Raw genomic sequence first — 23,459 nt, 5'->3', positions numbered from 1 at the left:
TCTCTTTGTGACCCCATGGACCAGAGCACGCCAGGCATTCCTGTCTTCCACTGCCTCCCACAGTTTGGTCAAACTCATGTTTGTAGCTTCGAGAACACTGTCCAACCATCTCGTCCTCTGCCATCCCCTTCTCCTTGTGCCCTCCATCTTTCCCAACATCAGGGTCTTTTCCAGGGAGTCTTCTCTTCTCATGGGGTGGCCAAAGAATTGGAGCCTCAGCTTCAGGATCTGTCCTTCCAGTGAGCACTCAGGGCTGATTTCCTTCAGAATGGATAGGTTTGATCTTCTTGCAGTCCATAGGACTCTCAAGAGTCTCCTCCAGCACCATAATTCAAAAGCATCAATTCTTTGGCGATCAGCCTTCTTTATGGTCCAGCTTTCACTTCCATACATCACTACTGGGAAAACCATAGCTTTAACTATACAGACCTTTGTCAGCAAGGTGATGTCTGCTTTTTAAGATGCTGTCTAGGTTTGTCATTGCTTTTCTCCCAAGAAGTAGGAGTCTTTTAATTTCGTGACTGCTGTCACGAATTGTTTTATACCTGCTTTTAAAATTGCTTATTTGCTGTTAAACCACTTTGCTGAAAATAGTAATGGAGGCAGCCCTGTATGCATGAATGTGGGCAGAGGAGGGCAAGCAGAACGACACAAGAGTCTGAGAACCAAGCCTTGTGAGGAACGGAAGAGGGAGATGTTTCCTTTAGCCAGGAGAAGAGACAGAGAGGATAGGACAGCCAAGGCCTGGATAGCTCAGTTGGTTAGACCATGGTGCTGATAACACTCAAGGTTGCAGGTTCGATCCCTGTATGGACCAGCTGCATATTCCTGCATTGCAGGGGGTTGGACTAGATGATCCTTAGGGTCCCTTCCAACTCTACAGTTCTATGATTCTATGATTCTATGACAGAGCAAGCTTGTTTTCTGCTGCTGCTCCAGTATCGGGAGGACCTGAACCAACCGATTCAAATTAGAAGAAACAAGATTCCAAGCAAACATTAGGAAGAACTTTCCGATGCTAAGAGCTGTTCAATAGTGGAATGGGCTCCCTCAGAAGATGGTGGCCTCTACTTCCTCGGAGGTTGTTAAGCAGAGGTTGGACGGCTATCTGTCATGGATTCTTCAGCTGTGATTGGGTTGGGCTAAATGACCCTCAGGTGTTCTGCAATTCCATGAAACAATTTAACCGGCATATCCACCTCAACACACCAGCCCCGGTAAAAAAATATATGGTTATTTTGCCATCATTCTGCAGAGGCTAAATTAATAAAAAGCAATAATCAAATGATGTTAAAAGGCCTCAAATCGATAAAAGTGTTGTTTCAGTCCATTTATTTATCGAAGGTTGCTTTACTGCTCATTTCAGAGGGTGCAATGTGGATTTTAAACTTGGTTTCTTACATATTGCTAGGTTTGTTGTGTCATTACTTTGCACCATGCCTCGTGAAGGAGATGCCTACTGTAAGGATGTTCATAAGTTTTGATATTAAAAAAACCCCACAAAATATTCTACTTACGGCTTTGGCACTTCTCTCCTGTCCAGCCGCTGCGGCAAAGGCAGCGCCCGGCCTGCCGGTCACACAAGCCCTCGTTCAGGCAATCGCAGCTCTCCTGGCAATTGACCCCATATTTTCCTTGGGTGCACTCTAAGGGATAGAGACCTTTTCAGATGAGCCTTCCACAGACTACCCGTCAAAACGCAGGTGTGCAGGGTGGGAACGTGAGCTGAATGCCTCCCCCCTCCAATGCAAAACACACGATAAATATCCATGTCAGTAGAAAAATAGCAGATCAATGTTATGTAGCTCAACCTCCCTTAGAGATCTATTTTCTACATGCAAGGAGGCTTACTGTAGCTACATTCTCTGGTGAGACTAGGGATGGCTGAAGAGTTTGCATCATATCGCTTCTGATTCTGTTTACCCATAAATCCATCCCATGAGGGAATGCAGCCACCATGCTGGAAAAGGTTCCCCATCCCCGGCTTAAATTATTGTGCCAGAGAGTTCTGCAGATGGGGTGCCAATGGATGGGAGTGTCAGGTTATAGGGAGTCTGTGACTAACAACCGGTGGCACCATTCTTAAAGCATCTGTTCTGGCTGCCCATCTACTACCAAGCCAGATTCAAGGTTCTTGCGTTAGTTTGCAAAGCTCTGAACAACTTAGGTCCAGGGTACCTTATCCCCAAGGGACACAGGTGGCGCTGTGGGTTAAACCACAGAGCCTAGGACTTGCCAATCAGAAGGTCAGCAGTTCAAATCCCCACGATGGGGTGAGCTCCCGTTGCTCGGTCCCTGCTCCTGCCAACCTAGCAGTTCGAAAGCACGTCAAAGTGCAAGTAGATAAATAGGTACCGCTCTGGCGGGAAGGTAAATGGTGTTTCCATGCGCTGCTCTGGTTCGCCAGAAGCGGCTTAGTCATGCTGGCCACATGACCCGGAAGCTGTACGCCGGCTCCCTTGGCCAATAAAGCGAGATGAGCGCCGCAACCCCAGAGTTGGCCACGACTGGACCTAATGGTCAGGGGTCCCTTTACCTTTACCTTTACCTTATCCCCAATCGCCGGGATCTACTTCAGGAGCTTTCCCCTAAACTCTACCCTTAAAGAATCTAAAGAATTAATTTCCTTCCTGTTCACAGCAGCTAGACTTTGCCCAACAAGGGAAGAAACCTGTTATATACCAATAGAGGCTTGGGTTAATAAGACTGGAGCAGCCTTTCTCAACCTTGGGTCCTCAGATGTTTTTGGCCTACATGATCTCTAGCTCACAGGACCAGTGGTCAGGGATTATGGAAGTTGTAGGCCAAAAACATCTGGGGACCCAAGGTTGAGAAAGGCTGATTCTGGAGCATTGCACAGACCATCGGCAACTAATCAAGACCATCTCCAAAAAAGGTATCTTTCACACGATCTGGTCTCCCTTTTTCTCTCTTATTGAAGAAGAACAGGAGGTTTTCATGCCATCATCATCCCAGAGGTGTCTGTGGAGGGGATATATTGACTGAAAATGTCTAGCCAACCAGATTGACAGTTGGATTTCCAAACAACAATAAAAAAGGAGTGTTCCCCGAATTTGGGAGGCTCATTTGACAACAGCAAGAAGAAATTGAGCCTATAGTATCATGAGCAAGGCCTTGTGGCATACTCTGCCAGCAAAAGTTCAGAAGGCACCTTCTGTTTCAAATTATAGATGCCCAATTGTTATTTTTCCTTTTCTTTCAGGCTGGTTCCAATTTTAACCTCTTCATATGGGAGGAGCAAGAGGATGGCCAGTGAACAGCTCCTTTGAGCTGCTCCTCTGATAACTTTTTAACTTACTCTATTTTTATTTTATTACTTTTTTGGCCCATTGATTTGTATCGCTTTTCAAAAATTTTTTTACAGATCAACATCAAATTAATTCTAATTTAATACAAATCTAAAAGCTGACTTACCACCCCGCTTCCATTATGTTTTTCTTCCCTCCCTTACCAAGTGTAACGTACATTTCATAATTCTGTTTCAATACTTGAAATATTTTAGCGTTTTATCACTTTATCACTTCTTCATTTCCCCTTGGCTGTACATATTTCAATCCCCGCATAGGATTTTATTCAACTACAACATATTCCCAAAATGTCAAGCAGGGTTACTCTTCGCTTTGCCAGCCCACAAAAAAACCCATTGGTTATATAGCAATATTCCACAAATGCAACTTATCCCTCCTGCTATTTTATGTATGAAAAAGTCCGACTGGTAAATAAGAAATCCCTTTCAGCCACAACATTCCATTCCTGCTCCTTTATTTTATTACTTTTAACATTTTAACACATTCCTCATATCTAAGCAACAAGGTAAGCATTCCCATAGTGGAATCGTGCTTTTTTATTGTGTGGTTTTACGTATAATTGTTTTAAGTAGTTTTGTTACTTATAGTCATACCTTGGTTTTTGAACAGCTTAGTTCTCGAACATTTTGGCTCCCGAACACCACAAACCCGGAAGTGACTGTTCCGGTTTGCGAACTATTTTTGGAAGCTGAACATCCGATGGGGCTTCCGCGGCTTCCGATTGGCTGCAGGAGCTTCCTGCAGCCAATCAGAAGTCGCGCTTTGGTTTCTGGGTGTTTTGGAAGTCAAACAGACTTCCGGTACTGATTCCGTTCGATTTCAAAGGTATGACTGTATTTATGAATAACGAGAGAGAAATTTATTATTATTATTATTATTATTGCAAAAAAGAAACAGATTACCCTGTTCGCAGGCCAGTCCTGTCCAGCCTTCGGGACACACACAGCTCCCAGTGACTGGATCACACGTCCCGCCATTTTGACAAAGACACTGCTGCTGGCAGCTTGCTCCAAAGGAGCCATCGGGACACACTGAGGGCATGGGAGGAAAAAAAGGAACAGCAACCAGATCAGAACACAGGTGAAATAAATTTCCATTGGGAACAAAAAGGGACACAGAATCTCAATTGTTTAAGCCACAGGCTTGGCGCCCATAGGCAACGAATTCGCACACCGGTAGCTCCTACGAAGCCCACAAAAGGTAAAAGCCCCTTCAGAAATCCACAATGCACAAGAAGCTGCTTGCTCTCCATGCTCAGTTCCGGCTTGCACTCATTCAGCCTCTCCAACGTTGAACACTCACACCCTTTAAGCATGGACATGTTTCATTGGATGCCAGGATTGGACCCGCACAGCCACTCACCCTTTCATTCAGAACAGGGGAGAGGTGCGAATAACATTTTTCTGTGAGCACGGCAGGTCTCTTTCCCCCATGGATTGCGAGGAGGGAAATGCCCACAACATTTTCAGGTCCTGCCTCTTCGCCCCAGCACATACAGAATTATATTTGTACGCAGCCGTTCCACAGTTCAAACCTTGCTCTAGGTGGCTCGCAACATGAAAGCAATACGTAACTACAGCATAACAAATGCGTTATTTATTTATTTATTTATTTATTGCTTTTGACTACATTTTGAAAAACACAAACAAACTGAACAGTTTATGCATTGACAAGGTCTGAAAAAATAATGATACCCCAAAAAAAGCAACAGTAACACACAGACACACACGGTGAAACCCTTCAGATAACAGCCCAGCTGAAGAGTCTCCGTTCAGCAGCCTCAGCTTTTGTAGCTGGAGTCAGTCTGGGGCCCACCCTCCCAGACCAGGTGGAAAAAAAGGCCTGCAAGGCAGGGAGCAGGTCTTCCTTCCAGGACTCACAGCCAAAATGGCCTGCAAGTGATGCTAATGTCACAAAATACTTCAATTGGGTTTAATCTTTCCAAAAGTGCCTTTCCCTTTCGTGGATCAATACTTATACCGTATTTTTTGCACCATAACACTCACTTTTTTCCTCCTAGAAAGTAAGGGGAAATGTCTGTGCGTGTTATGGAGGGAATGCCTACGGGAGCCATGCCTACGGATTTTCCTCCTCTAAAAACTACGTGCGTGTTATGGTTGGGTGCGTGTTATAGAGCGAAAAATACGGTAGTTTGAACTCCCCCCTTTTTTTGTATTATCTTCTGTAAACTTCAGGATCTCTCTCTCACACACACATTCCCAATCTACTTTGTTACAAACTGTAGTGCCAAGAATTCCTAAACTGGGCAGTCTTCGTTAGGTAGTTTAGGAACGTGTCTATGCGCTTGTGTGTGTGTGTTCCCTAAAACTCCACCACAGATGAAATTTTTGCTGGTCATTGCTTAGAACCAACCCACTAGCAGGAGAGAAGTGAAATAGAGAAAAACTTCCTGCATGCTAAGAAGAGCAGAAAAGTAAAGAAAAGGAGAAGTCAAGCTCTGCGGCCAACCAGAAACCGGAAGACAGCTAATTAAATAAATGGGATTTAGAATGTTAAGAAAAGTGAATAAGATGGACTATAATTGGAAATTGTTTTAGTTTAATAATCATATTGGAAAGCTGTTGCTTTTAACTACATGGAAACTCAGAAGGGAGGGACTTGAGGAAGTCAGCTAAGATGCTTAAAAGGTTGGATTTGTGAAGAATTAAGTTTGTTGTTATTGTTTATCTGTTTATTGTTCTTTCCCCCCCGTTTTGGTGTACCACTATGCTTTGTGGTTTTTGTTATCATTGTGGAAAATCTAATAAAAATTTATTTAAAATAGAAAAGAAAAGAAACCGGAAGGTAGCAGCAGTCACCTGACTTGTGATTCGAGAACACTGCCTCCAACAGAGGAAGCCGACCACAAGTATCATGGAAAGTAGCTATAGAAAGCCTGCTTACTTATTATTAGCGAGCAATACCTTGCTGGCAGGTCTCTCCCATCCATCCAGGTGCGCAGAGGCACCGGCCGCTAATGTGGTCACAGGTGGCCACATTGGAGCATCTGCATTCCTGGCTGCAGTTCTCCCCATAGCGGTGAGCCTGGCAAGCTGTAGCAGAAGGGAAGCAGACAATTAGGGCTGCCACTTTCACACATGTCCACGGTCAGCTGGTGAGGCTGAGAGGTTGGCACCCAGCACAGGGCACCTACTTTGATTGCAGGTGGGACCGATCCAGCCAGCGGGGCAGGTGCAGCGTCCGGTCACGTGATCACAGCGGGCTCCGTTCAGGCACCGGCAGGCCTTGTGACACTCCGTCCCGTAAAAGCCATCAGGGCAAGCTGGGGAAAGAAAAACCCACACGATAAGTCTTGGCACCAATTCGTATGAGATGGTGATAGAGCAAAGCCACCTTTCTTTTTCTTTCTTTTTAAATTCACTTAATCTAGATTTTCAAGACAGCCTACAAAAGAGAACCATAAAACAAATATAAAACAGATGAAAAAGCTTAGAGACAAAAGCAGCTATTGCAGCAACAGTAAAGATACAAAAAAGCCCTAAACGGCCTCGGTTAATTGTCTTTTTTTGTTTTCTTGTTAAACGTTTGTATTTTATGTATCGTGAAAGTTTGTATTGTTGTGTTTTATATTTATTTTGTGTTTTTATTGTTCTACTTTTTTATTGTTAAACTTAATAAAATATTATTATTATTTTTTAAAAAATTAATAAACGGCCTCGGTCCAGTATACCTGAAGGAGCGTTTCCACCTCCATCATTCTGCCAGGACACTGAGGTCCAGCGCTGAGGGCCTTCTGGCGGTTCCCTCGCTACGAGAAGCCAAGTTACAGGGAACCAGAAAGAGGGCCTTCTTGGTAGTGGCACCCGCCCTGTGGAACACCCTTCCAGCAGATGTCAAAGAGAAAAATAACTACCAAACTTTTAGAAGACATCTGAAGGCAGCCCTGTTTAAAGGTAAAGGGACCCCTGACCATTAGGTCCAGTCGTGGCCAACTCTGGGGTTGAGGCGCTCATCTCGCTTTATTGGCCGAGGGAGCCAGCGTACAGCTTCCGGGTCATGTGGCCAGCATGACTAAGCCGCCTCTGGCGAAACAGAGCAGCACACGGAAACGCCGTTTACCTTCTCGCTGGAGTGGTACCTATTTATCTACTTGCACTTTGACGTGCTTTTGAACTGCTAGGTTGGCAGGAGCAGGGACTGAACAACGGGAGCTCACCCCATCACGGGGATTCAAACTGCCAACCTTCTGAACGGCAAGTCCTAGGCTCAGTGGTTTAACCCACAGTGCCACCCGCATCCCTTAGCCCTGTTTAGGGAAGCTTTTAATGTTTAATAGGTTATTGTATTTTAGTGTTCTGCTGGAAGCCGCCCAGAGTGGCTGGGGAAACCCAGCCAGATGGGCGGGGTATAAATAAATTGTTGTTGTTGTTGTTGTTGTTGTTGTTGTTGTTGTTGTTGTTATAAAAGCAGTTAAAATCCTGGGCAATCTTCTTCTTTTTTTGAAAATGTCTAAAATAGGGCTCTCTGGGCAACTCAGTCATGTGGTGACTTATAAACAACAACAACAGTAGCAGTAATAAAGAAAGCCTACTGAGTGGCAGGGATATTTAGAGAAGGACCTCTGATGCCAGGCTTAACAAACAGGTAGGTTCTTTTCTTTAAAAAGAAAAGAGAAAAAGCTAACATTTTCAGTGAATGTATCCCCTCCTAGACCAGGCGATTATGAAGAGTCTGCTGTCATTTGGCAAATGGAGAGGCAGAGAAATGAGTAAGCTGGAGTTTAAATGGACACCCCCATCCAGGGACAATTCCTTCCTGCTGAAAACATTTCTAGGAGAACTATTGGCACAGCCCTCATTTGAAGAGCAACTGGCAGCCTAGCAAGGGGAGCAGATCAAAAGGTCCCTATGTGAATAGGGGTGGGGAGGATATTATTAGTAGTAGCAGTATGAGTAACAAAAGTCCTGGGTTTGGGTTACTTACGGCGTTCACAGAAGGTCCCTCTCCAGCCCGGGGTGCAGGTGCAGGCCCCGCTGACGTGGTCGCAGCCAGCCCCGTTGTCACACTGGCATCTGTGGCGGCAGCTTGGACCAAACCAGCCTTCAGGGCACTCTTGGGGAAAACAGAACACATAAAAACAATGGCGGGGGGAGGGGGAGAGAAGGGTTTTTAAGAGGATGCAGAGCTGGTGTGTAAAACCAGATGCTGCTAAAACCAGATGCTGACCATCTTCTTTCGGGAAAGCACTGCCTCCCACCCAGATGTTCAGGAGGGGAAAGGAGTTTGGTGGGGCCACAATCTTGGATGTTTGATTCCCCTGCTTTGGGAGATGAGGACTCCAAAGCAGAAGGGTGCGCAGGGCTAGCCCCAGAACCACTTTCACTGGCCAAGTCTCTGGCGGCAGTGCTGCTACCCTTGGATGACTCCATTGCACCGGCGCCAGGGAGACTGATGGAATGAGCTGGCACCCTTTAACTTAAAAATGGCACCTTCCAGCAGGGTGGGGTTAGTTGGGTGCGGCTGCTATATAAGGCTCATTCTCGGTTCAATAGCTGCTGAGGCCACATATTGAGGTTCAATAGCTGCTGAGGAGAGAGGTCTGCTCTCCTCAAGCACAGTCCGAGTGCCTCCTTGAACCAGCCCTTGCCTTGCCTGAAATCCACGCTCTCTTCACAACAAGCTCCTCCAGTCATGTTCATTCTTAAAAGTTTTCTTTTTCACTCAGAACCATAGCTGTCAACGTTTCCCTTTTTTAAAGGGAAATTCCCTTATTCCGAATAGGATTCCTCGCAAGAAAAGGGAAAAGTTGACTAGCTTATTTGTTTTACTTGTTCCCCAACTTGTTTTGGTTTTATATTGCTTTCAGTGGAAGACTCAGGTGGTCTTTCTGCTACCTGTAATGTTGGTGTTTTCCCCATTCACGTGACATGAAATGTTCAGGCTTCTTACTACTTCAAAGCATCAGATCTGCCTGGTTCAGACAGGTAATGTTGCTGCTTTAGATGCAGTTAAAGGAGGCGCACATCCTATAAACTACCCGTTGCTTTCCATGACACAACTACCAGCTCTTCTCCTGCTTATTACTTCCATGTTTTCTGCCCCAATTGGCATGAACTTCTCAGACTTTCTACTACTCCTTCAAACGGACAGACTGGCCAAATCTATAACAGAGCAAAGAGTCTCTATCTTATAGGCCTTAAAAAAAATCAGAAATACAACCTAATTTCTCTCCTTCCCCTCTCTGTGATCTTCCTGTGACCAGTACAGACCTTTCCAGGTTATATTAAAACTTTGTCCCAATATCAAAAATATAAGAAACAGAAAAGAATTGTGTTTTTTAATGGAACATTCCTTTGAATGAGTGGAAAAACTCACATTTTGAATTTTCCATTCAGTTTGGAAATAAAGATTGTTAGTAATGGCAATAAATGATTTTAAAATCCAATTTAGAACCACCTAGTGTTCAAGTCATCTGGCTGGGATTCTCTGATACAGGTGGGTTTCAGGAGCTCAGCACATTTCTTCAAGAAACTGGACATTCTCCATTGTGGTGCCCTCATCCCAGAATTACCTCACAAGATTCAATCACCTCCCAGTCAGTTGGTCTCTCTCTCTCTCTCTCTCTCTCTCTCTCTCTCTCTCTCTCTCTGTGTGTGTGTGTGTGTGTGTGTCACACTCACACATAATCACTCTGCTGACTGGACATTAACAACACCTTCGCACATGCACAAAGAGTGAGCAGGAGGCTCGAAAACACCGGAAGGCGGCACTCACTCTGATCGCAACGGGTCCCGGTGTAGCCGGCTTCACAGAGACACTGTCCTGTCATAGCATTGCAGCTCCCATCACTGTTGCTGCAGTTGCAAGCGTTGGTGCAATCGGGACCCCAGCGGCCAGCATTGCAGGCTGAAGAGGAGGAAGGGGAAGCATCATTATTATTGTGACTTTGACACCGGGTTGCATTTAAGTCCTACTCAGAGTAGACCTATACCTCTTCGGCAATTGTGGCCCGTCCATCCGGGCAGGCAGCTACACCTCCCTGTCTCAGGGTGGCAGTATCCTTCATTTCCACAGTTGCAGCGCATCTGGCAATCTTGCCCAAACCATCCAGGAGGACATACTACAAAAGGAGGGGGGGGAATCCAATAAACAGTTATTGCTTGTAGCCAGAGTCCATTGCAAACACAGTCAAATGCCTATTTCCACAAATTTATTTATTTTTAATGCATTTTCCAATGTCTAATTTATACATCCTGTTTTTCCATCACGCGGTATTTACAGACTCCCCAACTCAGCATTCCAAGACAGTCTAGATATACCTTGTTTTGCTACGTATCAGATACTTTATCCACCCATTCGCCCCCCCTCACCTCTTTGTTATAATTCACCGTTGCTCATAAAGTTACCCCAACTTGAAAACTGATTTTTGTATCATATCATTTTAAATCCTCCCCAAAGCTTTCCCGCTCGGACCTTATCCGTTTGTCATCCCGATTCCTTAATTTTGGCTGTCAAATTGGCTAATTCTGCAAATTCTATCAGCTTAGGCAGTCATTGTTCTTTTCCTGGGATTCCTCCATCTTTCCATTATTTTTTTTAGCACAGACAAGACTGCATTTTCCTTCTCGACCAGAGCCAGGGCCTTTTCGGCCGTGGCCCCGGCCTGGTGGAATGCTCTCTCACAAGAGACCAGGGCCCTGCGAGATTTGACATCTTTCCACAGGGCCTGCAAGACAGAGCTGTTCCACCAGGCCTTTGGTCAGGGTTCAGTCTGACTCATTTTCTCTTTTTATAAGAACAAGCACAAAGGAGGTTTCCTAGCCCGCTCACAGTTCCTTATAATATCAGCGGAAATAGTTGGTCGTGGCGAGTATTAACCGCTTTCAATTTTAATCTGAGGATTGCCATTTGTCCAGTCACATCTTAATTTGAATTTATTTGAATTAACTTTAGGATGAATTAATCGTTTGATTGCTTGTTTTTATGTATATTGTATTATTTATATGATGTTAGCCGCTCTGAGCCCAGCTTCGGCAGGGGAGGGCAGGATACAAATAAAATATTATTATTATTATTATTATTACTTCTAGGACAGGCATTATGGTTGGGCAAATCCTCCATACAACCATTTCCACAAACACACAATCGAGGTAACTGATGCTCCAGATCGGTACATCATATCACCTCTGGGGATGGATGGGAGGTGGCGGAGCTATGCAAAGGTAGTAGGGCCCATAAGAATTTAGGGGGTGCCTTTGAGACTGGCAGAGTCGAGGGAGCCCAGCAGGCACTGTGCTCTTGTGCAACACCCATTCATTTCACTGCGCTTACTTGGAAGAATCCACACTGGATGTTGCTTCCGTTGACTACACATGTCAAATTCAACTATTATATTATTATTATTATTATTATTATTATTATTATTATTATACACTGCCCTATACTCGGAGGTCTCAGGGTGGTTCACAACAAGACCACAGCATATAAAATCAATCCAAAAGCAATAACCCAATAACACCCCCGCCCCCCCAAAAAGTCACATTCTAAAAGGGTGTTCGATGTCAATAAGATCCACCAAAGGCCTGGCTAACAAGGAACGTTTTTGCCTGGCGCCTAAAGGTGTATAATGAAGGCGCCAGGCGAACTTCCCTGGGGACAGCAGTCCACAGACGGGGAGCCAGTGCAGAGAAGGCCCCGTTCTCGTGTTGCCACCCTCCGGACCTCTCAAGGAGGAGGCACACAAAGGGGGGCCTCAGAAGATGATCTCAGGGTCTGGGTAAGTTCATATGGGATGAGGCAGTCCTTGAGGTACTGCGGTCCTGAGCCACACTTCTATCTTCACTGCAGGTATTTAAATAGAGGTTGGATGGCCATCTGTCATGGATGTTTTAATTGAGATTATGGCACTGCAGGGGGTTGGACAGGATGACCCTCGGGGGTCCCTTCCTGCTCTACAGTTCAATGATTCTATGTCTATACTTATTAGTGGCATCTCTCTGGGGTTCCAGGCCAACAGTCTCTCCCGGCCCTACCTGGAGATGTCAGGCATTGACCTTGGGACCTTTGGCATGCAGAGCAGCTGTCCTTGCCGTCGCTTCTAACCCTGCTACAGACAAGAGCTGCTTACCGTCTTGACAATGGCTGCCTGTATATCCAGGAAGGCACAAGCAAGCGCCAGTGGCAGGATCACAGCGGGCACCATTCTTGCACTCTGGGCAGAGCTCCTGGCAGCCTCTACCCCAGTGGCCTTCAGGGCAATCTGAATCAAGAGAAAGAAAGAGAGAGAGAGAGAGAGAGAGAGAGAGAGAGAGAGAGAGAGAGAATGAATGTTGAAGACCTGGATTGGCAATGGACTCTAGGTTCTCCTCTAGGCAGCGCTAGGCTCCCCTGCACCCACAGCGGCTTCCCCATAAGGTAGTCCTGAGCACCTGTGGCACACATGGGGACACCAGAGCCATTTGGGTGGGTCTTTCCTAAACAAGCAGCAGGCAGGAGGAAGTAGCCACACAATCACACACTGTCAAGGTTTCACTGAAGGAAGAATCAAGTGGCTGGAGTGATGTGGTTGTTGCAATGACATGGTTGAGTGATGGTGAGGGTGAGGGTGTGCAAGGGCATTTGTGAGCTCCTTGGAGGAAAAGGTGGGATGCAAACACAATGACTGAATGAGTTAATTGTGCCCATTAACTTTAATGGGTCTACTCTGAATAGGACTAGCCCTCAATACTACCTATAATGCTGAATGTGTCCATCCCCCAACAGCATAACAAGGGCAGGGGGAAACCACAGGGTTGTGTCCAGCTTAGTCCTACTCAGAGTAGACCCACCAAAGTTAATGGGCATGATTAACTTATTCTTTTATTGTGTTTACATCCCATCTTTTTCTCCAAGGAGCTCACTGCGGCATACGTGGTTCTCCTCCTCCTCATTTAATCCCCACAACAACCTTGTGAGGTAGGTTAGGCTGAGAGGCAAGGTGAGCTTCATAGCCCTAGTCTCTCCCAGGTCCTAGTTTGACACACTAAACATTACGCCATGCTGGCTCCATAAAGCTCACTTGCATTAACCTCTGGGTCTACTCTGCCCATAAGTAAGCTGAATTAGTTAAGTTAAAATGCCATAGGGCACTGCGTGAAATCAACGGGCACAACCTTTCCCTACATCTTCAAGCTGGGAGAAGTTCTAGCTCTTCCTTCCTGCGACACAGGGAGCATTCAAGTGTTCAGAGGTGGAGACATGGGACTTCCCTTACTCACCTTGGCTGCAATCCACACCAGTCTTCCCGGCCACACAATGGCACTGCCCAGTGAAGCGGCTACACTGCGAACCACCGCAGGAACAGGTCTGCAAACAGTTCATGCCGAACTTGCCTTCTGGGCATTCTGAAAAGCAAAGGACATGCAGCAATTAAGACAAAGCACGTGTCCCTAGGGATGGGATTTTTTCCTGAAACTCTCGACGCCAAGATTATTCGCCCAGATTTGTTTTCCATCCAGTTCTCCTCTTTGCCTTCGCTGTCCTCGACAACGTTTAATCCAATCGGTTAGAGTGGTCATGTGGCATTTGCCAGTTATGTTGTGGACACCCACCCAAGCAAAAAGACATGGGTCACCATGGTCAATCTGACTAAACACGAATGTGGTTGTTTGAGGACAGTGGCAGCCAAAAAGAAGAAGCAAAATGCCCCCCTTCCAGCAAAAGGGCCTTTTTAGTGGTGGCTCCTCGTACATGGAACTGCTTCTTTGCAGAGGCATGCCCAGCCCATATCTTAATAATTTTAGGTGGCTATTTAAGATACATCAGCAGGCATTTGGACGAAGAGAGACTGGATTGCTCCTGCTATTAGCAACTATTCTTTAGTTTATTTATTCCCCTGCATTTATCTACCACTTTATTGTAATAAAAACTCAACACCAACCTGCAAAAAATTATGAGACTCATAGAATTGTTGAGCTGGAAGGGACCCCAACCCTCTGCAATGCAGGAATACATTGCGAGTGGCCATCCAAACTCTGCTTAAAAGCTTCCAAGGAAGCTAAAAACTGGATTAAGACACATGTCAATAGTGCACATGTCACAATCATAAAAAGTAACCTAAAACAAATAGCACGTGTCAGCATAAATGAATAGATTGGGTTGTATCCAGTACTATTCCTCCTCGGAGCAGACCCAGTGAAATTAATCACAGAATTATAGACAGATCCAATCGCCTGGCAACACAGGAATCACAGACTAACCTAGGCCCATTAATATCAATTGATGGTTAATTGATATTAATTAACCAGGCCAGATTTAGGTAAGTTGTTGTGCTAGCACAACGGGACTTCTCTCCTTCCCAAATCTGCCTTGGGGGGTCATCCACTGCAGAACAGTGCATGGGAGAGGAAGACAAGAGTGGACACTGTTCTGTCAGGCAAGCAGAAAGGTTTATGCAGACAGAACTATTGCCTTATGCCAAATCCCATCCCTTGAGCAGGCCTTGGTTGGACGCAGCCCAAAACATTTTAAATAACCAATGAATAAATACAATGATCCAAACTACAGAAGCAGCCTGGTGGATGTGCAAAGGCGAAGTGCTCGTTTATGCTGGGGCAGGTCTTGCACAGATGCAAGCCCTGAGCTGCAAACACACAATCAAAAAAGTCCATTGGGGGCAGGAATTGGTGGACACACGGACACACACACACACACACACACACACACACAATGATTTAAGGATCTAAAGCAACAACAGCATCACTTTTGTGCATTCTTTCCTCTAAGCTAATAGGTGACAGATGTTCCTCTTCCCTTTTAATAGCTTCCAGATTTTGTATCGAAGTCCAGAGCTCAATATTGCCATTAAAAAAATTTACGTTATTTCCTGTCCCTCCTTCCTTGGGGGCCTGAAATTTCCACCAAGGTGCTTGCGTTGCTTTCAAGCCACCCGGGTCCATCATTATATACCACTGCCTACCCTCCTACCCCAATCAGCCCAAATTGCTGCAACACAGCGCTTGTGATCCAGACAGATCTTAGCAAGGATTCCTGCTTTCTCTGTGACTGGAAAGTGAGATTCTTCCTGGGGGACTAAGACATATTCTCTGCAAAACAAAAACTCAAAGCTTTGATCAGGCGTAGGCTAAGATCCAAAAGGAGAAGGAAATGAAATGAATGCTCAGATATCGGTGTTGACCAATTAAAAGAACACACACTATTTATTTATTCCATAAAATGCAAATACTTTAAATAAATCAGCTTGATGAATCATAGATTTGTACAGTTGAAAGAATCCCCAAGGGTCATCCAGTCTAGCTCCCTGAAATGCAGGAATCACAGCGCTCTCTTTTTATTTAAATTCTGGAAAGGTAGATGAGCCCACTCAGAGTATATAACTAGAGACACACCCTGAAGAAGAAAAAGTCTAGTAAAGGAGTAGGGAGGTTTTTCATGCTAGTGGACAGAGGAATTAATGCAAATTTTGTCCGCGTACAACAGACTGATTTCCAAGCACACTCACACAGCCCATGCTACCCTCTTTCCTGGGAAGTAAAATACATTTTAAAAAGGTAAAAGGTAAAGGATCCCTAGACGGTTAAGTCCAGTCAAAGGCGACTATGGGGTTCATCTCGCTTTCAGGCCGAGGGAGCTGGCGTTTGTCCACAGACAGCTTCCTAGGTCATGTGGCCAGCATGACTAAAACCGCTTCTGGAGCAACAGGACACCATGACAGAAACCAGAGCATACAGAAACACCATTTACCTTCCCGCCACAGTGGTACCTATTTATCTACTTGCAGTGGTGTGCTTTTACGATATACGATATCTTTATTTTGAACTGCTAGGTTGGCAGGAGTTGGGACAGGGCAACGGGAGCTCACCCCGTTATGGGGATTTGAACCGCCAACCTTTTGGTAGACAATCCCAAGAGGCTCAGTGGTTTAGACCACAGTGCCACCCGCTCCTAAAAGGCCTTATTGGATGGTCATTAAACATTCCAGCAAGACAGAAACACATTCAAGGCAGCGCTGTGGAGGGGTGTGACCTAAGAAGAAGGGGTGTGGTCTGGGGAGAGTGCCAAAGGCCAATGAGAAAGTCATGGAGGGCCGCATCTGGGCTTCAGGTTCCCCACCTGTGCAACAAAGCTTTCGTCTGCCTACAGGCAACGATGGCACCAAGTTGGGCAGCTTAAAAGAGGATTAGGCAAATTCCTAATTAGGCTGCACTCTGCGCCCACTGTTGGAGGCTTCTGGGAAACACAAGAGGGGAGGTCTCTCATGATCGAAGCCTGCTTGCTGGTCCACCACAGGCCACTGTGAGAACTGGGTGCTGGATGAGATGGGCCATTGGCCTAATCCAGCAGGCTCTTCCTGTGTACACCCCAAAGCAGATCTTACCCTGGCTGCAGTTCTCCCCGTGGTAGCCCGCTGCGCACTGCTTCTGACACTCTCCGCTGACATGGTCACAGGGCGAACCAGAGGGGCAATCACACTTGCTTCTGCACCTGGCACCGTAATAGCCTGGATCACATTCTGAGAAGGGAGATAGCAACATCAAGCATTTAATGCAAGGCTGGACAGGGAGGAGAGAAGGGGCAGCTGACAGGTGGGCAACAACAGCTTTGGCATGCAAAAAGTTCCTGGGGTTTAATCCACAAGATGCCCCATTAAAATAGTCCTCCCCAACCTTGGATCCTGTTGAGGCTGGGGCTGATGGGAGCTGGAGTACAACGTTGGGGGAACCCCCCCCCCCAGGTTAGGGGGGCTGCACTGAAAGAAAAATACAGATCCAATGCCGGTCAGAATAGACAGTCAGTATCCTTCATCCCTGGGCCCCTAGATGTGGATGGACTACAATGCCCATCATCCATGACCATTGGCTGAGCTGGCATGGATAATGGGTGTTGTAGTACGGTGACATCTACAGTGGAAGGGTCATAGCAGAGTGGTGTAGAGCCTGCAAATGGTCTCCACAAGTTGAGCTGGGACAGATGCCTTGTCTGAAACCCAGGAGAGTGGCTGCCGGTCAGTGTGGACAACACTGAGCTAGGTGCCCCAATATTCTGACTTTGCAGAAGGCAGCTTCCTATGTCCCCTACAAGAACCTGAGTACCTGAAACCCACTGCACAAAAGCAACTCACTTTTCTGGCATCTGTCACCGGAGTAGCCGGGTTTGCACACGCAAGTGCCGTCCTTTTTGTCGCACTCCAGGCTGTTTGCTTGTGTGCACCGGCATTCTTCGGAGCAGCCTGTGCCGTAGGCCCACTTTGGACAAGCTAACATAGAACGGGAGTGAAGGGCAGGGGGGAGAGAATCAAGAAAAAAAAAGTAAATGGACTTGGGGAGGGGAAATACACTTATTGGGGGGACCCCAAGAGCCCTCTCAATGTCCCCAGGCGAACAAGGTGCCCAGCTGATTACCTAAATGACAATATCGCCCATAAAGGCCTGGGTCACACAGGCAGGCCCCGTAGATTCGGTGGCAGCGCCCTCTGTTGGCACAGTTGCATTTCTTCCTGCAATGCTTCCCAAAAAATCCTTTGGGGCAGCCTGGAAACAAGCAAACAAATGAAGATGGTCAAAGCAGAATGATAGGCTGATGTAGGCTACCCTCTTTCTCAAACCTGGGTCCCCAGGTGTGGTTGGACTACAACTCCCATCATTCCTGGCCAGTGTGGCCAGTGCTCAGGGATGATGGGATATGTAGTTCAAGAACATCTGGGGACCCAAGGCTAAAAAAGGCTGGGCTAAATCCTTGATGCTTTAGTGTCCCAGTCACTAAAGGCAGCTGAAACCAAGCCCTTTCCATTTGCTGCTGATGTCAGAGGACCCTCTGGGACATCAGACCGATTTTGAATTTTGTTTATACCTTCTTGCTTAGTCTTATCTTATTACCGTCAATGCCAAAAATGGCTGCACATCTTTCTTGCGTGGAGCGAGGGAAATTAATGCAGTATCAGGTGCCTCTTGGACTCATTCCTGCTCTTCTTGAGTTGCCTTTCCTAGCAAATTGCTTCCATATGTTCCTAACTATTGCTGTGAGGTCATGTTAATGGATTTCATTTTTGTTTCTTAGCTTTGGACAAAACATCCGTTCCCCCCCCCCCTTAAATAACCTCCAGGGTGGGGGGAAATACAGTATGTGGCATTGTGTGACAAAAGTGGGGGATCAGGATCGAAGAGACATGGGTGACAATTGCTACTCAGCCAAGAAAATGCCTTTGGTGGCCTTAGGAACATTGTAGTCCCTATGGCTCTCGACCTCTGTTCTCTTCGTTGAAAGCAGCATTTGTATTTTATCTCACAATCATGCATAGGTGTCATTCCCATACATTCCACAAGGAAGTGTGTTTGTACATCCTTGAGCATCAATGCACACCTATCTGATGAACGGTCACAGCTGCTTAAGGACGTGTGCTTGTTGATGCTATGTGTTTGCGGCAGAAAACGCATAGAGTGAAAATGAGGGACAATTAGAGACAAGGGGCCTGGAAATGCGAGTTACAATGTGAAACTGTAGTTGATGGTAATCACTATATCATCCTGATAATGGATGCCCCAAAATATTATAGTGCATTCTCACCTCTTAGCAGGATGGACAGAACATTCGATCAACCTCCTGATGACCCTTAACCAATCATGGCTGCAGTGGGAAATGTCAAATCAGGAGGGAGAGAGGATGGGAAAAGTTGGCTTTGACAATTTAGGGAAGCCGCTAAGGGGCTTAGGAGTTTGTCTAGTTCAATAAACCTGGTAAATTCATCAGGTAGAGGAAAAGGTCCTCGAAAATAGCTAGAGTTGTTTTACTGGCATTGTAAGGCAGATAGCTATTCTACTGAGCAACAGAAATAGTTTTGTGGAATAGACTCATCAGTAAAGTTTTCATTTAATAGTCACTTATCAATAGTCACTTATAGAGAACCCCTAAATTCTTATCTGATTTATACAGAAAGGGCCCAAGTCTATCTCTCCCTAGTTTCAGTCACGTTGCCTCACCTCCCATACTCACTTAGGGAGTTTGTCGCACCATGTTTTGAATTTTTATTTATCAACAAAACATGGCTATAGCATTCTGCTGTTTACAAGATTTATAGACTGCTTTTTAGTTTTAGAAATTCCCAAAGCAACCATGAGCACATCAAAGCATCTGCCACATGAAGGGAATGGGAATGAAATTTGATTTGGATTTTTAATGTTGGAAGTTCGGGTGCAACTCAGCTTGCTGAAAGGGGTTTAGACCAATAGAGTAGCAGACCTCCAGATTCCTAGACTATCTCTGTACCTTTAACTCTATGCTGACTTCTCTCTGTATCCTTGATGTTTAGACTGATAAGTTTTGGGTTGCATCCTGTTTACAACTTCCTCCTCCTCCTTACACACTTTTTCTGGACCTCAAGGCAAGAGGTAATCTTGGCTCTATCTTTTGAGAACAAAGGTGCAAGCACAGCTGATTTGTTTCTCTAACTAGGTAGTTAGCTAGGGCTATAGAACTCTGTCTTACAAAGAATGCACTTTCTTTAATAGACATTAGCATTCATATTTTATTCCAAGTCTCAGCCTGAATACTTTGGAGTCCCAGCAAGGAAGGACTCTATATGCTAACTCCTGGTCCACATTTTCTGAAACGAGATGCAAAGCGTAACGGAACTAACCTTCAAAAATTCAGACTTTTCTGAATTTTGCAATTCAGTTCCCCAAACAAAACATGGATGCAAAATGTGCCTATTAGGGAAAATGTGTTTGAAGCTGCAAACGAGAATGAAAATAAATATGCATTACATTAGGGAATGACAAAAATGCAGCTGGAGGCCTGCCGAAGTCCTTCCTTTTCAACAAGCCTTTTGAAACAAAGGCCTTTATCCCAGTCTGTACCCGGACCTGATTTGAAATTGTTCTCTCCTTGTGAAAACTGTTTTTAATTGTTAGTTTTAATTGTTCATATAAATGAAGTTGTGTAATATTTTCATTACTGGCATGAAATCATTTTCAGATGTTTTACGGGAGGCGATACATAAGTGGAACCAGAGGACGTGCATTGCATTGAATTGCACTAAAATGTTCATGAGGACTTAAAAAATGTATATCAGAAACTTGTGCAGAAATGTGGAGAGCTCAACTTAAGACCGGGGGGGGGGGGGGGAATGAGAAACAGAGGGAAATAGCAATTGGCAGATATATCCATCCCAATTCGTATGGTTCCAAGCCTTTCCTGCTAGAGGAGGCTGAGGCCAGATTCATATCATGCATTGAAAGAACTTTGATAACTCTTTAAACAGCCAGGGCTTTCCCCCAAAATTCATGGGGATGTAGTTTGTTAAGGGTGCTGAGAATTGTTAGGAGATCCCCTATTTCCCTCCCAGAGCTACAGTTCCCAGAGCGATTTAACCATCAATCCCCTTTCACAGGAAACTCTGGGAATTGTAGCTCTGTGAGGACCTGTAAGAACTGTAAGAAGAAGAAGAAAAGAACTCTCAGAAGCCTTCACAAATCACACCGGCAGATAGATTACCAAAACCAGATATTTTAAAAACTCTCAGCACCTTTATCTAATCACAGCTCCCATAATTCGGGGGGGGGGGGGCTGACTGTTTAAAGGGGTATCCCAGCACTTGGGAGGGTTATTGGGTTTTTGTTTTTATTGAGTATTTTGTGGTACTATATCTTGATTTTATTTTGTGAACTGCCCTGAGACCTCTGGGTATAGGGAGGTATATAAATTCAATAAATGATAACAATACAGTGGTACCTCGTTGGTTGAACAGAATCCGTTCTGGAAGTCTGTTTGACTTCCTAAATGTTCAGAAACCAAGGTGCGGCTTCCGATTGGCTGCAGGAAGCTCCTACAGCCAATCAGAAGCTGCGTAAGCCACTTTGGACATTCGGGTTCCAAATAACGTTTGCAAACTGGAACACTCACTTCCAGGTTTGCGGCATTTGGGGGCCAAAACATTCGACTCGCAAGGCGTTCAGGATCCAAGGTACCACAATAATAATAATAATAATAATAATAATAATAATAATAATAATAATAACGTGCAGTGTGAATGTGACCTTAAGTGGAACCCTCTTTCCAACTTTTAGCAGGAGAGCAGAAAAGAGGTCTGAGCCTTACCGTCTTCACACAGTTCCCCACTGACTCCAGGCGGGCAGCGGCAGGCTCCTGTCACCGGGTTGCAGGTGCCTCCGTTTTGGCAGAGGCAGGTAGAGCTGCAGTTCCTTCCAAAGGTACCTTCTGGGCAGGCTGTGAGAGGGAGACAGGCACAGAGGGCCCATGAGATGCTAGAGGCAGATGGGCCAGGCCAGTGGAAACAGCAGAGGACTTCAAAACCTTTAAAGCTCTATGCGTCCTAGGACCCACGTACCTACAGGACTGCCTCTCCTGGTATGCCCCGCAGAGGACCTTAAGGCCCACAAATGACAACATTTTGGAGGTCCCAAGTCATAAGGTGGTTAGGTTGGTCTCAACTAGGACGAGGGCCTTTTCAGTACTGGCCCCAACTTGGTGGAACGCTCTGTCGCAAGAGACTAGGGCCCTGTGGGACTTGACATCTTTCCGCAGGGCTTGCAAGATGGAGCTGTTCCACCTGGCCTTTGGTTTGGACTCAGTCTGACCCTTTTGTTTCCCTCCCCTTATGGTTTTGACTTTTAAAATGAGGCTGCATTTTAAATTGAATTTTAACCTGTATTTTAAATTGTTTTTTCTTTTTTCTTTTCTTATGTTTTTACTGAAATTTTATTGGTATTAGCCGCCCTGAGCCTGGCTCTGGCCGGGGAGGGTGGGGTATAAATTATTATTATTATTATTATTATTATTATTATTATTATTATTAAGAATTAGATAGATTCATGAAAGGTAAGTCTGTTGCTGGCTACCAGCCACAATGGCTATGTTTCAGGGATATGCTTCAATCAAATGCTGGATCTCACGGATCTCACACTGAATCAGATTGATTTGGGTCCAACCCAGGATTTAGACAAAGCCGGTTGAGGCAAGTCTGGATACCTCTGATGGGATCGAGTCCATCCGGAATGATCCAGGGCTGTTAAAAGGAAGGGCAAAGGAGAGGAACCTGCCTTCCTGACTACATAGACCCGTGGACTTGTAGAGATGCAAGGGACATCTGGCCCAACCCCCTGCAATGCAGGGATTCATCCTGGGTCGCAATGGAGCTGCTCCAAAGCACCAGCCTGGGTCTTAAAATCAGATCAGGGGGAGGCATATAAAAGCCCTATGCTTTCCCTCCATCGTCAGAGGTATGTATGCCTCCCAGTTGCTGGGAATCACAAGTGGCAAGAGTGCTGCTGCACTCAGGTCCTGCTTGCAAATTTCCTGTAGACATGTGGTTAACTGCTGGATGGGCCTTTGGCTTTCTCGCGAAAGGTAAAAAAAGACCTTCTTCTTAGATAGGCATCAGTTCATTTAGTGTCAGGTGAATGGGCAGGGAAGGTACAGGCATGACTCCATTCTGCCTACAGACTCAATTGGCCCCTTGAGGGAGGTGGCGGTAGTGGGGAGTGGTGGTCTCTGTTTTTCCAGAGTGGCCAGACACTGTGCTGGGAGACAGAATCCCCAAAGATTCCCACTGGTGTCATATAAAGAGTTCATTAGCCTTTCAAAAGCCAGCAGTGATTCTAATTCACTGCCGATAGGTTTATAGCTGCTGTCTGAGTGCAAACACTCAGATCCAAGGCACACAAAAATGCCTGGACTGCAGACGGGGATCTCAAGGGGCAGATAGCGGCAACGGCCTCCGCACAACTTTACAGAGCGCTTTTGCCGGGTAACTCTAGTCCAAGGTAAACATGATAAAATGCAGGCCTTTGGTGCTATTCCAAGCCAGCTGGCTCACCACTGCCCTGACACTCTTCACGTTTAATGGCCTCTAGGAAGGAAACACTTTGACAGGTCATAAAAGGCGGCCCCATCGTTTGCCGGGGCATCGCCTTTCCGACTCACTTTGGTTGCAGAGGATCCCGCTCCAGCCAGCAGGGCAGTTGCAGCCTGTCCGGTCCTCATTGCACACCCCTCCATTTTGGCAATCGTCACACGTCAGGCTGCAGTCGTGGCCAAAGGTGTCGTCCAAGCAGACTGCAAGAAAGGTAAACTGTTACGGAGCTCAACCTTGAACCAAGAGGCAACAGTAGTGCAATACTTTTATGAGGGCTAACTGGGGGAGGCTCCTAGCTCCGT

General features: G+C 45.8%; 1 protein-coding gene across 6 annotated transcripts in view; it reads right to left on the bottom strand.

Moving 5' to 3' along the window:
* Positions 1-23,459, bottom strand: part of MEGF6 (multiple EGF like domains 6) — a 210,854-nt gene that overhangs the window by 22,076 nt on the left and 165,319 nt on the right. For all 6 annotated transcript variants that reach the window (XM_053400632.1, XM_053400636.1, XM_053400635.1 and 3 more), the window contains 14 exons: positions 23,226-23,357; positions 21,381-21,509; positions 17,690-17,818; positions 17,410-17,544; positions 16,666-16,800; positions 13,547-13,672; positions 12,418-12,549; positions 10,282-10,410; positions 10,065-10,196; positions 8,274-8,402; positions 6,484-6,612; positions 6,254-6,382; positions 4,232-4,360; positions 1,518-1,646 (listed from right to left, as the gene is read on the bottom strand). In XM_053400632.1, the coding sequence (XP_053256607.1) occupies positions 1,518-1,646; positions 4,232-4,360; positions 6,254-6,382; positions 6,484-6,612; positions 8,274-8,402; positions 10,065-10,196; positions 10,282-10,410; positions 12,418-12,549; positions 13,547-13,672; positions 16,666-16,800; positions 17,410-17,544; positions 17,690-17,818; positions 21,381-21,509; positions 23,226-23,357 (1,824 nt within the window). The remainder of the gene's footprint in view (positions 1-1,517; positions 1,647-4,231; positions 4,361-6,253; positions 6,383-6,483; positions 6,613-8,273; positions 8,403-10,064; positions 10,197-10,281; positions 10,411-12,417; positions 12,550-13,546; positions 13,673-16,665; positions 16,801-17,409; positions 17,545-17,689; positions 17,819-21,380; positions 21,510-23,225; positions 23,358-23,459) is intronic.

This window comes from Podarcis raffonei, chromosome 8 (assembly GCF_027172205.1).
Source record: "Podarcis raffonei isolate rPodRaf1 chromosome 8, rPodRaf1.pri, whole genome shotgun sequence".
NCBI classification, from domain to species: Eukaryota; Metazoa; Chordata; class Lepidosauria; order Squamata; family Lacertidae; genus Podarcis; species Podarcis raffonei.
Note: the sequence above shows the minus strand (reverse complement) of the source record. Positions and strands in the feature narration are given on the sequence as shown.